This window comes from Otolemur garnettii, unplaced genomic scaffold (genome assembly GCF_000181295.1).
Source record: "Otolemur garnettii isolate 467f Iridium unplaced genomic scaffold, OtoGar3 scaffold00019, whole genome shotgun sequence".
In the NCBI taxonomy this organism is placed as follows: domain Eukaryota; kingdom Metazoa; phylum Chordata; class Mammalia; order Primates; family Galagidae; genus Otolemur; species Otolemur garnettii.
This window is the reverse complement of record NW_003852414.1, coordinates 8,314,989-8,330,687: the sequence shown is the minus strand read 5'-3', so window position 1 is coordinate 8,330,687 and position 15,699 is coordinate 8,314,989. Positions and strand designations below refer to the sequence as shown.

Genomic DNA, 15,699 nt, shown 5'->3' with positions numbered 1-15,699 from the left:
CTCTGTCTCAAAAAAAAAAAAAAAAAAAAAAAGAAAGAAAGTTCTAAACTTAATCCTAGAAAGGCCAAACCAGTGAAAGGATCCAGAGATACATAACAAAACAGGTAATGCTAACACTTAAAAATTTCCTAAGAGACTCATCAGAAAATACAGCAGCTTCCTCAGAGTCAAACTTCAAAAGTCAGTGCCAATGAACTAACCGACCACCTGTGGTAGAAACATTTCAGGGATTCGGTATATCAAAGCAAACGAATAAAGGAAAACTAAAATGCCAATTACTTAAAGCTTTTTGGATTTAGAATCTTGACTCAAGTCTGGGTTACACTATGAATCAGGGCTTTGGCTTTCCGTGAACGCCTCGGTCAAATCCCACTGCTTTTCGTCTGCTTCCTCATTTGCTAACACTGGCCAGGAAAAAGGGTCAATCTTTGCTATTGTCGCTGGACAGTGACTCCTAAGCATCCCAGATACCGAGAGAAGACGGAGCAGAGGCGAGACACCCAACTCGACTGCTGATGTCACTCCAAATGAAGAAGCTCACAGGACTCCGGAGGCTTTAGCATGCCAAGCTACCCAGACTAGTGTCCCACCTTATCCCTGCCCAAGTCAGTGGATAAGGAGGAGGGCCGAGGGCCCTGACTCTTTCTTTCCTCCTTCTTGACTTCCTACCTTCACTGCATACAACTTGCCGCCTTTCTGCCCCAGATACACTTTCCCGAAGGCGCCCCGGCTAATGGGCTTCACTATGTCGAATTCCTCAATGGAGGGCGGTCTTGGCACCGGGATCCTATTCACGCACTCTCCTGTCGCCGTGCCTCCTGCACTCTCCTTCTCGCTCCGGGTGGAGGGTTCCATCGCTGGACAGCTCAGACCAGAGCTTGCAATAGGCCAGCGGCCCAAACCCTTAAGCCAGCCGCCACTCCCGCCGACCCGGTTCAAAGTGACGCTCCACCCACGCCGCGCGCGCCGCCGTGACGTCACGGCGCTGCCGCGTCGAGCCGAGCACAACCACGCCCGGGTCACCGCCTCCGCGGCGACGCTCGACGGCTGGGACGTGGGCAGTGTCTCCAACCTACCCCGGACTCCTCCAGGGCCGAGGCCACCGCCCACTGACATCATTTGGAATGAGGGAGGAGGCACGAACTGTTCGCGGCCCACAGGACTTGACTCTGAATCGCGGGATTTGAAGAGATTGCTCTCGGCGTCCAAGCAAGACTGGTGGGAGGCTGCCCTCCTCCGCCTACACCTGCCGTTCCTCCCCGCCCCCCCAACCCCGAACTTCGTGACCTCCTCCCCCTGGGAGAAATGTAAACCAGTTCGGACTGTCCAGTGAAGCGGTGGACGGTCCAGGGCTGAGGTCTGGAGGCTAGTGAAGTCATGGAATGTGGAGGAACAGGATGAACAGGAAGCGGTGGCTGGCCCTGTAACCTGGCGTGTTCACAGGATGTAATTTGCCTGACTGAAACAGACTAGGTCCAACAGGAAGAAATTTCGATTTATTGTTAGGAAGACGGAGAGCAGTAAGTTGTAGCTAAAGACCTTATGGCTCAGGTCCAGTCACCTTTGGTAAGGAAGTTGTACAAAATCTGACAGGTGCAATAGGGTGAAGGTCTTTCTCCCCTTAAAATAAAGAAATCGATGGGTAGGAGAGCTTTGGGGTCTCCTCGCAAGGCTCAAGAACGTTGGGGGTGGCAGCCCAAGCAGAACGTTGATGTAGTGGTGCCCCGGAAGTACTGTTGCGTTAGCGTTTTGCCTTCCGGGGTAGATTGTCAGTCGTTGCAGCTGTAGGAAGGGGAAGCCATTTTCCGTTTCTGGGAGGAGTGAGGAACAGGAGTGGGAGAAAAGGAAGAAAAAGGGCTCAGCGCCTCCCCGCCAAGCCACGGACAGAGGGGCAGTTTCGGCAGGCGGGTGAGGTCGCTGCGGGCCCGGAGGAGATGTTTTCCCTGTCGAGTACAGTGCAACCGCAGGTGAGTGCGGCATTCAGCTCTTCTTCTTCTTTTTTTTTTTTTTCCGGTCTGTCGCGCCTCTTTGCCAATTTCGTAGATAAAAGCTGTTTCCCAAAAGGGACCCTTAGAAGGGACGCGATTAACTATACGCGAGTCCAGGGGTTGAGAAGTGGGTCAGGGGACAAGGCTGAAAGTCGGACTCGAGACTCGGTAAAGGGCTGCCGATAAAGCTTTGGGGGGGGCAGCAGCGTGATAATGAGCGTGATGGAGACCTCGGCTTATCTGATTGCTTGGAATTTGTGCTAGAGAATTTGTCAGGCATTGTTCAGTGTCGGGAATACTGGAGTGGGGGTGGGGAAATGTCTTCGGGGTCCATACAAAGGGAGCAGGTTAACGTTTCCTTCTAGTTCTTTAGACACTCCAAAGGCTTTGGTATTCACAATCCCTACGCCTTCTCTTTTCTTTCAAGTGACGTTTAAATTTAACTTAAATACAAATTTTTTATATTTGACCGGAAGTGATTAGTATATGTATTTTCGAGTCTGTAACAGCTTGTAATAGAAATTTTTATTCAGCCTCATCTCCGTCTTTTTGTAAAGCAGCAGACAAGGGAGAAGAAAATGATTTCAAGGGTTTTTGTTATCTTTTGTTATGGGTACTCACTTGTGACAATGTTTTGTTCTTCGTTCAGAATCTTTTCCCGATGGCTAACATTTTGATGAGTTTTTGAGACTTCCCACAGTTTTACAAATAAACGTTTTTTAAGAACATACAGATATTTAAGATGTTTTTAAAAGAAAATTGACACTCTTAGCTTCTTCGTTGAAGTGTGGTTGATTGTGTTCCTCTGTGTAACCCTATTCCCCTTCGTTTAAGTTTTCAGTGTTTTTTGTGTTAGTACTGCCTGATTCGTAGACATTAAAGTGGTTAGTTATTTATTGGGCTTCAATTATGTACCAGGTGAATAAAGCAAATGTGGAATCTAGTTTTTTTTTTTTTAAACATACTTAATGGCAAGAAACTGGACTGTTTTAATGGAGATACAAAGAAAATATGAATGGGAGTTAGCAAGGCAGAGAGTGAACAGGTATCTCTTGGCAGTCTGAAAAATATCTGTAGGTCTTGAGATAGTAAAGTGTTTAGCAGATTGGAGGAACAAAAATGAGGCTAGTGTGGCTAGAGCATAATGATTAAAGGGAGCAGTGTCAGAAATAGGTTGGAGAGAAAGATGTTTTAGAAGCCTTGAGACATCATACAGTATGAGTGAAAGTTGTCAGGGTTGATTTTGCTTTTTTTTGAGACAGAGTCTCACTTTGTCGCTCTGGGTAGAGTGCTGTGGCGTCACAGCTTGCAGCAAGCTCCAGCTGTTGGGCTTAGGCGATTCTCTTGCCTCAGCCTCCAGAGTAGCTGAGACTACAGGCGCCCGCCACTAGGCCTGGCTATTTTTTGTTGCAGTTGGGCTGGGGCTGAGTTTGAGCCCACCACCCTGGGCATATGGGGCCGACGCCCTAATCACTGAGCCACAGGGGCTACCCTGATTTTGCTTTTTTAAATTTCATTTTGTTTGTTGGAAACCATTTATGACATATTCAGATTTTCACTTTCTTTTTGTATTTTTATTTTTGAGACAGAGCCTCAAGCTGTCACCCTGGGTAGAGTGCCGTGGCATCACAGCTCATAGCATCTTCCAACTCCTGGGCTCAAGCGAGTCTCCTGCCTCTGCCTCCCGAGTAGCTGGGACTACAGGTGCCTGCCACAACACCTGGCTATTTTTTGGTTGCAGCCATCGTTGTTGTTTGGTGGGCCTGGGCTGGATTTGAACCCGCCAGCTCAGGTGTACGTGGCTGGTGCGTTAGCCGCTTGAGCCACAGGTGCCAAGCCTGTATTTTTGTTTTGAAACAGGGTCTCTGTTGCATGGGGCTATAGTGCAGTGGCATCATGTTAGCTCATTGCAACCTCAAACTCCTGGGGTCAAATGACCCTTCTGCTTCAGCCTCCCAGAGTAGTTGGGACTACAGGTGCACACCACCAAGCTCAGCTAATTTTTCTTTCTTTCTTTGTTTTTGTTTTTTGGGGTATTTTTGCCAGAAGGGAGGTAAAGTTGGAGTCTCACTTTGCTGCCCAGGCTGATCTCTAGCTCAAACAGTCCTCCTGCCTTGGCTCCCCAAAGTGCCAGGATTAATAGGAATGAGCCAACATGCCAGGTCCAGATTTTCATATCATTCTGGCTTCTTGCAATGTGGAGAGCGAAGGTGCTATTTATTTACCAAGATGACTTAATATGTGGAGGAGTCCTAGAATGGCCTATTGAATGTGGTATTAAAGCATTTGAAACTAAACTTCTTACCGTAATGTCAAGAAGACCTGTTTTTAAGAGAATTTGCTATTAACTAGATGGACAGTTAGAGATGGTAAAAGGATTTTGCATGTTACAGGCAGTTTTAACGGTTGACCAAAAGTAGGAGGACACTTAGGCATTTTATGCTGTGAAAGATGGTAATTCATTTGGACTTGCACTTGAATTTAAATGGTAAAAATAGGGAAGACACAGAAAATGAACTTTTCATTGAGAAGAGATCAGTCTTAAATCCTCTTTTTGAATGAGAAGAGATGCACTAATTAAACCTTTTCAAAGAAATTGGTAAAAAATACCTATCTTCAAATAATTTGATTATTTTAATAGTTTTAAAGAATTTATTGTTTCTGACTTTAAAACTACACAGACATGGGTGTGAATACTTAAGGTAGTTTTATAGTCTATTTTATTCATACCACTGAACATACTAAATCCTTGTTTTCTTCATCTATTAAATGGGAAGTATCCCTTAATAGTGGCATTAGTTTATTTGTGAGGGGGAATCCCTCATGACCTAAACAGTTCTGAAAGGTTCCACTGCTTAATACTATTACAGTGATACAGTTGAAACGCCTATATGCCTCTGGTCAAAAATGCTGTTTGGGAGAGAGCAGTGAAAAGACTTTATGCAGGCATACTTGTGAGAAACTGAGGCAGAATCCCATATGGCTGAGTTAATTGTGGGCCTAACATGACCAAGGCTTTGTCTGGAATAGCATTTCCAGACTGTGTTAAGGAATTAAGGTTGACTTTATAAGGCCAATGAAAAAGCCCTTTGGAAAACTGGTCAGATACCCATCAGTAACTTTTCCTGATCTGTGGTAAGTAACGAAGGTTGCTTGCTGACGGGTCTGGGAATGGAAATGTGCTTGGGGACCTCAGGAGAAGAGGAATTTACCCAATGCATACAGGTACCTAATGGCACAGATGAAACTTGGGCTCATGAAAGGCTTTTGAGAAGTCCAGCCTGAAAATTCCTTATAAAGCGTTCCTGCAAAAACCCTCTGACTTAAGGCCTACATGGGAGCAGAGGTTTACACACAAATTCCTGTATGCCCAAGAAGTTTCTTTATGCCCAAGAAGTTTCTTTATGCCTTGTTTAAAGGTCTGAAGTAACAGCCTCCAAATGGCAAGGCCAACAAGGGCAGGTATTCAGTCTACCTTGTTCCTCCATAGCCTCAGGCATCATCAGATAAGAACAAAGAAGTAATGGCTAAACATGTTCTCCATTAAGTTATGTTAAATTGGGTTATATTGAAAGGGTTATGTCAAAAGGTGTATGTTGAGTGGATTATTGGAAGCTAATCATGAGGTAGTTACATGATGTTTAAATGGATCAATGAGGTCATTGCTGTATTGTGCACATGTACAAAATTCCCTATATAAACCAACTGCAAATAAAGAAGCTTGCCATTTTGCCTGAGTGAGCAGATGGTCACCTTTATTTAAAACACAATTTCAATAAGCGTGCTTATTCTCTGTGACATCACTTTTCTGTGAGACCCTTACAGCAACACAGTGACAACTAAATTTCAACAGGAGTTTGGTGGGGGGGACAAACCCTCAAACCATGGCAGGAAGTATAATTGTCACTATTTAAGGCTCTTAGGAGGTTTCAATTAGATACTATAAATAAGACTTACAGTACAAAACTTGGTATATAATAAGAACCCATTAATTTACTTGTTTACTCAGCAAATATTTATCACCCAGTCTGTGTGCTGGTGTTAATAATGTGATATACTGAAATATATCAAGGAGTAGGGTGCTGGTCCCATATACCAGAGGTGGGGGGTTCAAACCCAGCCCCAGCCAAAAACTACCAAAAAAAACCCAAACAGACAAACCATGAAGTGCATTATAGGTCACAATTGTTAGGACTTTGTCTTCTTTTCTTACTCTGAGAAGAGAAGGCAATGGAGAGTTTTGAGCAGAGGTGTGACATGAACTGATAATGGTTTTAATATGATCATTTACCCTGTGCTGGGAATATACTATAGCTGGATAAAGCAGAACAGGGAGAGTAGTTAGGAGGCTACTGAACAGCCTGGTGGGGTGGGGAAGTTGAGAAGTTTAGAATAGTTTCCTGAAAGAATATGCCAGTTTTCTTCTCACTTGCAGTAAATCTGAATACTTAAGAGTTTTCAATATATAGTGTTAATGGTTGGTACATAGTATATGTCATGTTAACTTTTAACAAATCCCAGATCCTTACAGCAAAAAGGAGATAGTTTTATTTAAAAAAAAAAAAAAAACTACTTAATTTTATCTTTTATCTTTTTCTAGGTTACAGTTCCTCTGAGTCATCTCATCAATGCCTTTCATTCACCAAAAAACACGTTTATTTCTGTCAGTGGAGCATCAGTTTCTCAACACCAGCATCGCGATGTAATTCCTGAGCATGAGGCTTCCAGCAGTGAGGTAATAGTTTTTACGTTGATTGTATGACAAAGCCTTTTTGATACACAGTTGATAACTTGAACATCTTGGAAATTAGAGGCACTGATCCCCCTCAATACATTTGAAAGTCTGGGTTATAATTGTTAATTGTCTACATGTCCCTGTGAGCGTGAGCAGACAAGAAAATAATCCTAATACTGTTTGTAGTTAATTTAGAATGGGTTAAAGGTGGGTGTATTTCCACATATTTTTGTGGTTTTTAGATATTACTGCCTAATTTTTACACGTTTTTGAACTTGTTTGATTTCCTTTTATATTAAGAGGGTATAGGTGGATAACTTTAGAACATCTCAATTCAAGGGAGGATCTCAGGTATGAGGCCAGGGGAGTGAGGTGTCCTGTGGTAACCATACCATTTCTTTATTTCCTTTTGTTTATGAACATTTAGGGACTGGAAAAAGCTTAAAAGCTCCTTGGACTGCTGAGGATTATTACTCTCTAGTTCAAAAACCTTACTATTATCTTCAGATCAGTTCTGCACAGTTGGGGAAAGTCCCCCTGACCCTTATAAAACACATTTTTTATTTTATTTTTTAAGAGACAGAGTCTCACTTCGTCACCCTCAATAGAGTACTGTGGTGTCACAGCTCACAGCAACCTCCAGCTCTGGGGCTTAGGCTATTCTCTTGCCTCAGCCTCCTGAGGAGCTGGGATTATAGGCACCTGCTGTAATACCCAGCTATTTTTTTTGCAGTTTGGCCGGGGCTAGGTTTAAACCTGCCACCCTTGGTATATGGGACTGGCACCCTACTCACTGAGGCATAGGTGCCACCCTCTCCTCCATTCTTGTTATAAATGTTTGAATGATGGTTGTTAATAGGCTTGCTCTTTATAAAAGTACCTTATAAAAGTACCTTATATGAAGACAAGGGGAAAAAAATCAAACATTTCACTTGATTCTGTGATCCATAAAGCTTAATACAGTGGTGGTTTTTTTAAATAAAATGAATGAATGAAAAATTAGTTTTTCTCTCATTTATATTGAAATGTCATCTCTTTAAGGATGCAATTGAAAGTATAATTTTTTAACTTTTGTCAAACTTCATACAACTGACCTCAGTAAAATATTTGCTTTAGGCCAGGCACGATAGTTCACATCTGTAATCCTAGCACTCTGGAATGCCGAAGCTGGTGGATTGTCTGAGCTCACAGGTTTGGGACCAGCCTGAGCCAGAGCAAGATCTTGTCTCTAAAAATAGCTGGGCAAGAGGTGGCACCTGTGTCTCAGTGGGTAGGGCGCCCACCCCACACACCGAGGGTGGCAGGTTTGAACCTGGTCCTGGCCAAACTACAACAACAACAAAAATAGCACCATGATCTGGCGCCACCTCTTAAGTCCCAGCTACTCAGGAGCCTGAAGGAAGAGAATCGCCTAAGCCCAGGAGTTGGAGGTTGCTGTGAGCTATGATGCTACAGCACTCTACCAAGGGTGACAAAGTGAGACTTTGTCTCCAAAAAAAAAATTTGTTTCAATTTTTAAATATTAAAAAGTAAAGGGAAATTGATATATTTCTTATGTTTTTAAAGTTTATATTGTTTAAACTGATAAGAAGTACTGTTTTAAGTTAAATATCTTGATAATATTAATGCCTATACTTGGTGGACTTAATCTTTTACAGCCTGCACTTAACTTAAGGGACCTTGGATTGTCTGAATTAAAAATTGGACAGATTGATCAACTGGTAGAAAATCTACTTCCTGGATTTTGTAAAGGCAAAAACATTTCCTCCCATTGGCACACATCTCATGTTTCTGCACAGTCCTTCTTTGAAAATAAATATGGTATGTTAATATACCTTTGGTTTTAATTAAAATAAGCCATCTTAGTACTATTAATAATTATTTTCATAGATACCAGTTATTAGCATTTGCTGTGGGCTATATTCTTTCCTGGGTTTTCTTTCATTTTTATTTTTTTGTAAATCTTCACATTAGAATAATATTAGATGTACAGAAAAGTTGCATAGTACAGAGTTTTCGTATACCCTTCACCTTGCTTCCCTCTAATGTTGACAATTTCTATTACTGTAGTACATTGCTAAAACCAGGAGGATAACAGTGGTACAATTTATTTATTATTTATTTATTTATTTATTTTTGTGGAGACAGAGTCTCACTCTTGGTTAGACTGGTCTCAAACTCCTATGCTTAAGTGATCCACCTGCCTCAGCCTCCCTGAATGCTAGAATTGTAGGCTGAGCCACTATGCCTGACTAGGACAATATTTTTAACTAAAGTGCAGATCATTTGGAATTCAGTAAAATTTGATTTCTGCAAATCAGTAATTTTTCTACTAATGTCCCTGTTCTTTTGCAGGATTTAATCTTGGGTACTATATTACATTTAGAATAATGTGGAGATTTTGTTTGTTTTAATGTTAAGTGACACACATTTATTGAATTCTAGATAACAAACTTAATCTCTTAGTTGTGGTGTCTTTTATGAAATCTCCAGGTATTTTCTTTTTATTTTTGGCCGGGGCTGGGTTTGAACCTGCCACCTCTGGCATAGGGACCGGCGCCCTACCCCTCTGAGCCACAGGTGCCGCCCCATCGATGTATTTTCTTATTTGAGTTTTGTAACAATCTGGTATTATAATCAGACTTATACTCCTTGCTGTTGAAAGGATGTCACATTCATTAATATCTCTTTAGATGTCATTAAAACAAAGCTATAAAAGTCCTGGAATATCGGCTCGGCGCCTGTGGCTCAAGCAGCTGAGGCGCCAGCCACATACACCGAAGGTGGTGGGTTCAAATCCAGCCCGGGCCCACCAAACAATAATAATGGCTGCAACCAAAAAATAGCCGGGCATTGTGGCGGGTGCCTGTGGTCCCAGCTACTTGGGAGGCTGAGGCAGGAGACTCGCTTGAGCCCAGGAGTTGGAGGTTGCTGTGAGCAGTGAAGCCATGGCACTCTACCCAGGGGGACAGCTTGAGACTCCGTCTCAAAAAAAAAAAAAAAAAAAAAAAAAAAGTCCTGGAATATAAGCAGCGCCCTGTGGCTCACTGGGTAGGGTGCTGGCCCCATATACCCAGGGTGGTGGGTTCAAACCTGGGCCCAGCCAAACTGCAACAGAAAAATAGTCGGGCGTTGTGGTGGGCGCCCATGGTCCCAGCTACTCAGGAGGCTGAGTTAAGAGAATCACGTAAGCCCAGGAGTTGGAGTTTGCTGTGAGCTGTGTGATGCTATGACACTGTACAATAAAGTGACACTCTGTCTCTACCAAAAAAAAAAAAAGAAAGAAAAAGAAAAGTCCAGAAATAAAAAAGCAGGTTTGAGTAGTTTATGATGAAGGTTTGATTTGTATCTATACTTTGCATAAACTTAATTCATTTGGCAATTATTTTTCCTTTGTCATTATTTTACAAAACACTTAAAAAATGCAAGAGTGAAAAAAAAATGAAATGCTTTTAAGCTTGGGGAATTACTATAAAAATCTGCTTGTATTTTATAACTTCTTCTAAAATACTTGGTCCATAAAGCACAATTTTTTTGTTATATTATAATTTCTAGTGTTCTTCTAGTCTGCGTATTTGCATTTACTTTCTTTTTGTAGTTTTTTTTGCATTTACTCTTAAGGTTATTCCTCATTCTGCCAGCTGCTTGCTAAGTTTAGGCAGGGAGAGGTTTTGGGAAGAAATTTTTTTGACTCCAGTCTGAAGCCTGAATTTTAACAAGGACATACAGACAAATAATAACTGCTCATGGCTTCTATTGTTGGTGGTGCTGACCTTTTTCCTCTAGGATCTTAGGTGTAAAATACAATGGAACACATAAGTCAAGAGAAGGAGTTAGGAAGGGTCACTGAAGTATTCATGGCTTATAGCCATGGAAGAAACTTTCTTTATACCCAGTGACTATGGAAGCTTTATCATTACAATTTTTGAACCTAGTCTCTCAGAAATATCAGGTCTTTATCTCTTTAGCACTTAACTAATAATTTTAACCTAAACATATTTATCTTTTACCTCTATTGATTTGAATTTGACTTCTGATTTGCATACTAGGGGAAAAGATAATCTAATCAACAAATGGTGGAGCAAATCAAAGAACTCTACTGTGAGATTTAAAGTAATTAGATTAGCAATGTTTTAGATATTTTCATAAAAGAATAATCTTTTCATGGACAAATAAAAGTTGAAATCAATTATATTGATATTGTTATTTTCCTAATACTTGATAAAATTATTGATATTTCATAATGATTTTTGGTTTGGCAGTTGGAAAATTTACTTTTTGCAATTTCCCTCCAGGTTACTTAGATATATTTAGTACTTTACGTTCCTCTTGCTTATACAGACGTCATTCAAGAGCTCTTCAAACCATTTGTTCAGATCTTCAGTACTGGCCAGGTAAGAAGCAATAACCTATTTATTTTGAAGAAAAAAACCCAACATATATTCTGATTTTTCTTTCTCAACAGTATTAATGTTTATAAACATTTGTTTGCATTTCACAGTAGGACTTAAAGAGTATTTGGTATTGATTAGTTTGGGTGCCTCTGTATAATTTTTAATCTGGAAAACAAGTAATCGGAGCTATATTTTGAATGTGATAAATGGCACAGAAAATTTAAGCTCCAGGGAACTTACTTATCTATACTTGTTCAAAAATAACTAATTGAGCAAATTTGCTTACTTTTGCTCACTTTCAAAGCCCATTTAAGTACTGGAAAAAAATACATAAAAATGAGAAAAAGTTAGGACACTACCAGAGGGTTTTTATTAATGGACCAGAAATTGGAGGACTTTCAGTAAGTTATAAAATAGATGAAATTAAATTGATAGCAAAATCAAATTTGTATTCCTTCGTGTATTTATTGAATACCAGCACTGGTGATAGTTAGGTGATAGTAATAATTTAAATGAAAAGACATATTTCCTACCTTTATGGAATTTACAGTAGAATGTCATGAAAGAAGTGAGTACTACTACTGGAACTCAGGAAAAACCCCAAGCACAAGAGCCAATAAAAGTGAGACAATAATAATAAATAGTTGAAAGATTGCCAAAAATGGGTTAATAACAGAGCAGGTACATAAAGCTTTTAGCTTTTATTTAAATTAGCAAAAAATACCTTTCTAATAAGGTGTGAGTATGTGTGTTGAGGGGATTCTGACTCCTAATTTGAGCTTCGATGACAAAGACATAGGACAGTACCCCAAATTACTTTGGTTTTAAATCATATATACATGGTAGGTATATTAGGCATTCATCATAGTTCATGTTTTGTAGTCTGATATATTTCCTACCATAGTAGTGTTGAAGAAACCCTTTTGCAGTCATTACTAATTGCTGTATTCTTTACAAATAGAAATGGATTAACAAGATTCTCCACATTTTTGAGGAAAATTTCTAGCATGAAAAAGAGGCACCTGGCTTGGCGCCTGTGGCTCAAGTGGCTAAGGTGCCAGCCACATACACCTAAGGTGGCGGGTTCGAAGCCAGCCTGGGCCTGCCAAACAACAATGACAGTTGCAACCAAAAAATAGCCAGGCGTTGTGGCAGGCGCCTGTGGTCCCAGCTACTTGGGAGGCTGAGGCAGGAGACTCGCTTGAGCCCAGGAGTTAGAGGTTGCTGTGAGCTGTGATGCCAGGGCACTCTACCCAGGGGGATAGCTTGAGGGTCTGTCTCCAAAAAAAAAAGAGTAAGTCTGTTAATTCATCATATTAATTAGAAAAGAAAAACTATTTCAGTGTATGATAAAAAGGCACATGATATATTTTAATTGATATGTTTTCTAAAAACTCTTAGAAAACTAGAAACTTAGAAAATGGATGTAAACTTTTCAGATTTTTTTTTTTTTTAAATAATAGCTGTGTACATTAATGCAATCATGGGGTACAGTGTGCTGGTTTTACATACAATCCGAAATGCTTTCAGCAAACTGGTCAACATAGCCTTCATGGCATTTTCCTAGTTATTGTGTTAAGACATTTATATTCTACACCTAGTAAGGAAACTTTTCAGATTTCTTAAAGCATCTTTTATATTCCTGTTAATTGAGAAACATAATGTTTATGTACTGTCGATTTTTTTCCCCCAACATTAATTTAGAGGTCCTGAACAATATGATTAAAAGAAAAATGAGCTGTATATAAATTAAAGGAACAGGCAAAATTATAATTTTCAGGTGATATATTGCTTACCAGAAAATTAAAGAAAATCACCCCCCAAATAGTAAAAGTTGCTACCAAGATAAAGACATAAAAGTCAATAGTTTTCTTCATGTTCTAGCAGTAGATTTTACTTACATTTTCCTCAAAATCTACATATAAATGTAAATACATACACATATGTATACTAAGATTAAGGAAATAAAGAGTTGTATAAAATAAAATGAGAGAATGCCATAATCATGTTTGGAAGGACTAGATTATTAGAACAGTATCAGTTTATGCCCAAATTTATAAATTTGTACAACTCTGATCAAAACTCTGAAGAGGTGTTTTGGGAATTGAGCAATTGACTGATTTATTGATTGATTAGCAGGGTTTCATTTTGTTGTCCAGGCTGGAGTGCAGTGATTTCATCATAGCTCACTGCAACCTCAAATTCCTGAGCTGAAGGGATCCTGCCGTCAGCCTTCCGAGCAGCGGGGACTACGTTGTGCACTATCACACCCAGCTAAATTTTCTATTTTTCATAGAAGCAGATCTCTTTTGCTCAGAGTGGTCTTGAACTCCTAGGCTGGAATGATCTTCTGTCTTGGTTTCCCAAAATTCTGAATTATAAGACATGAGCATAGAACCAGGCCAAAAATTGATTTTAAACTTAATTTGGGATATATGTTGAAAAACAGTGTTAATGAGGGGGAATTATCTTATAGACGACTTTTAAATTCTTAGTTTGGCAGTAGAACTCTAATCAAATCAAAATGAAGAAAAAAACAACAGATTAAGCAATATGGGCTGCATGCGAAGGCTCATGCTTGTAATCTTAGCACTTCAGGAGGCCACTGTGGGAGAATTGCTTGCACCCAGGAGTTTGAGACCAGCCTCAGCAATATATCAAGAAAAAGATATGTTATCCTATTTTTTAATCAAATCAGAATGCAGAAAAATAACAGATTAAACTCACCCAGGAGTTTGAGACTAGCCTCAGCAATATATCAAGACCTCATCTGAACAAAAATGGAAAAATTAGCTGGGTGTGATGGTGCATACCTGTAGTCCAGCTACACAGGCAGCTAAAGCAGAAGGATTGCTTGAGCCTAGGAGTTTGATTTTGCAGTGATTTAAGGTGATGGCCACTGCACACTAACTCAGGTTACAGAGTAAGAACCTATCTCAAAAAAAGAAAGAAAGAAAAATACATAATTCAAAGACATTAAAATATTCAATATATATAACTGAAAAATCCTATCTATAGTATATATATTCTGTAAATGGAAAAATGTGCAAAGAGCATGAATAGTCAGTTTACTGAAGAAATATAATAATACAAAAGTATCTTTCAAAATTATCTGGGAAATAGAAAGTAAAACAAGGTACAATTTTTTAACCCATCAACTTTGTACAAATTTAAAAGATTACGCATTGTTGGCAAGGGTATGGAGAAAAGGACACTCATTTTCATTGGTGGGTCCATAAATTGATAATAGCCTTTCAGAAGACAATTAATTTAGGTGTCAAAAAATTTAAACCTTACAGTTACACTGTGAATTTAGTTTACATCTGCCGAAGGAAGAGTATATGTACAAGAATATTCATTACAGTTCTGTTTTTAGCAATAGAAAACAGGAAACAAATGTTCATAGTGAAATGGTTGAATAAATTGTTGTATTATGGCAAATTGGAAAATTGTAAATGGCCATTCAGCTGAATGCATTGTCTGATTCTGAAAAGTATGTATGATGTATTACTAAGTGAAAGAAGATGGCTGCAAAAAATTGTGTACTATTTCTAGAGTAATTTTTCTAGAAGAGCATGTCTGCATGCATGAAAGGGTAGTGGTAGAATTAACAGTGCTTCTCGTAAGTGGGAGTGGGGGTTAAGGAATTAAAAAACACTGATTTTTACTTGATATTCTTTTATATCTTTTTCTGAAAAAACATTTTGTAATTAGCAAGAAAATGTAAAAGTTAATTATATAGATTCAGTCTATTTTATAGATTTGGCTTTTTTTGAAAAATGTCAGTTTATCAGAGTTGCTATCCTGTTTTCTAAATTATACATTACTGATGACTTCTCTATACATTATTGACTTCTCTAATTTGTTTTTTCACCTGTCAACATAAAATAAATGGAATATTTAAAGTTCTTTTTGTAAAAAAGGTGACAGGAAAAAAATATAAAAGCATGTTGAAGTTCAGGCAAAAGAACTATGTCAAAAATAGGATGAGCTAGGACTTACAGTGATGGTGTCAGAGTTTAGCATCTTAGGCATTTTTCTTTTCTTGTAACAGTTTGCAGCGAAAGTAAATGATAACTGTTTTATTCAGTTTTTATACAGTCTCGGGGTTTTAAAACTTTGAAATCAAGAACACGACGGCTACAGTCCACCTCTGAAAGATTAGCTGAAACACAGAATATAGCACCATCATTTGTGAAGGTAATTAGACTTTTTTTCTTGTGTTCCAAAAAGCAAATATTTTTCAAGTTTTAGAAAAAAACAAGGATCTTTAATATCTGATTTGTTTGTTTTTGGCAGGTAGATTTTCTGCATTCTTTCCACTTACGATAAGGGATTAGTGACTGAGTAATCACTAACTTTTCCAGATACTAGACTCATCTATCCACTTGTTAGACATTTCCCTCTGATTTTTTTCCCCACCAATCTACACCTGCTTAGGTGCTGTCCATGTTAATGACCAGTGTCCACCCAAGCTAGAAACCCAGTGATCATCTGCCACATTCATTCACCATCAAATCCTGTTGATCAACCTCTTTCTTAAGCATTTTTTTTTTTTTTTTTTTTTTTGGTCACAACAACC

General features: G+C 39.2%; 2 protein-coding genes across 2 annotated transcripts in view; one reads left to right on the top strand and one right to left on the bottom strand.

Annotated features, from left to right (window-relative positions):
• Window positions 1-860, bottom strand: part of MASTL (microtubule associated serine/threonine kinase like) — a 35,987-nt gene extending 35,127 nt beyond the window's left edge. Inside the window, exon 1 of the mRNA XM_012803263.2 lies at window positions 670-860. Within this exon, the coding sequence (XP_012658717.1) occupies window positions 670-855 (186 nt within the window). The 5' untranslated portion in view covers window positions 856-860. The remainder of the gene's footprint in view (window positions 1-669) is intronic.
• Window positions 861-1,310: 450 nt separating this feature from the next.
• Window positions 1,311-15,699, top strand: part of YME1L1 (YME1 like 1 ATPase) — a 35,256-nt gene continuing 20,867 nt past the window's right edge. Inside the window, exons 1-5 of the mRNA XM_012803262.2 lie at window positions 1,311-1,967; window positions 6,589-6,723; window positions 8,382-8,544; window positions 11,019-11,117; window positions 15,208-15,317. Coding sequence (XP_012658716.1) covers window positions 1,935-1,967; window positions 6,589-6,723; window positions 8,382-8,544; window positions 11,019-11,117; window positions 15,208-15,317 — 540 coding nt within the window. The 5' untranslated portion in view covers window positions 1,311-1,934. The remainder of the gene's footprint in view (window positions 1,968-6,588; window positions 6,724-8,381; window positions 8,545-11,018; window positions 11,118-15,207; window positions 15,318-15,699) is intronic.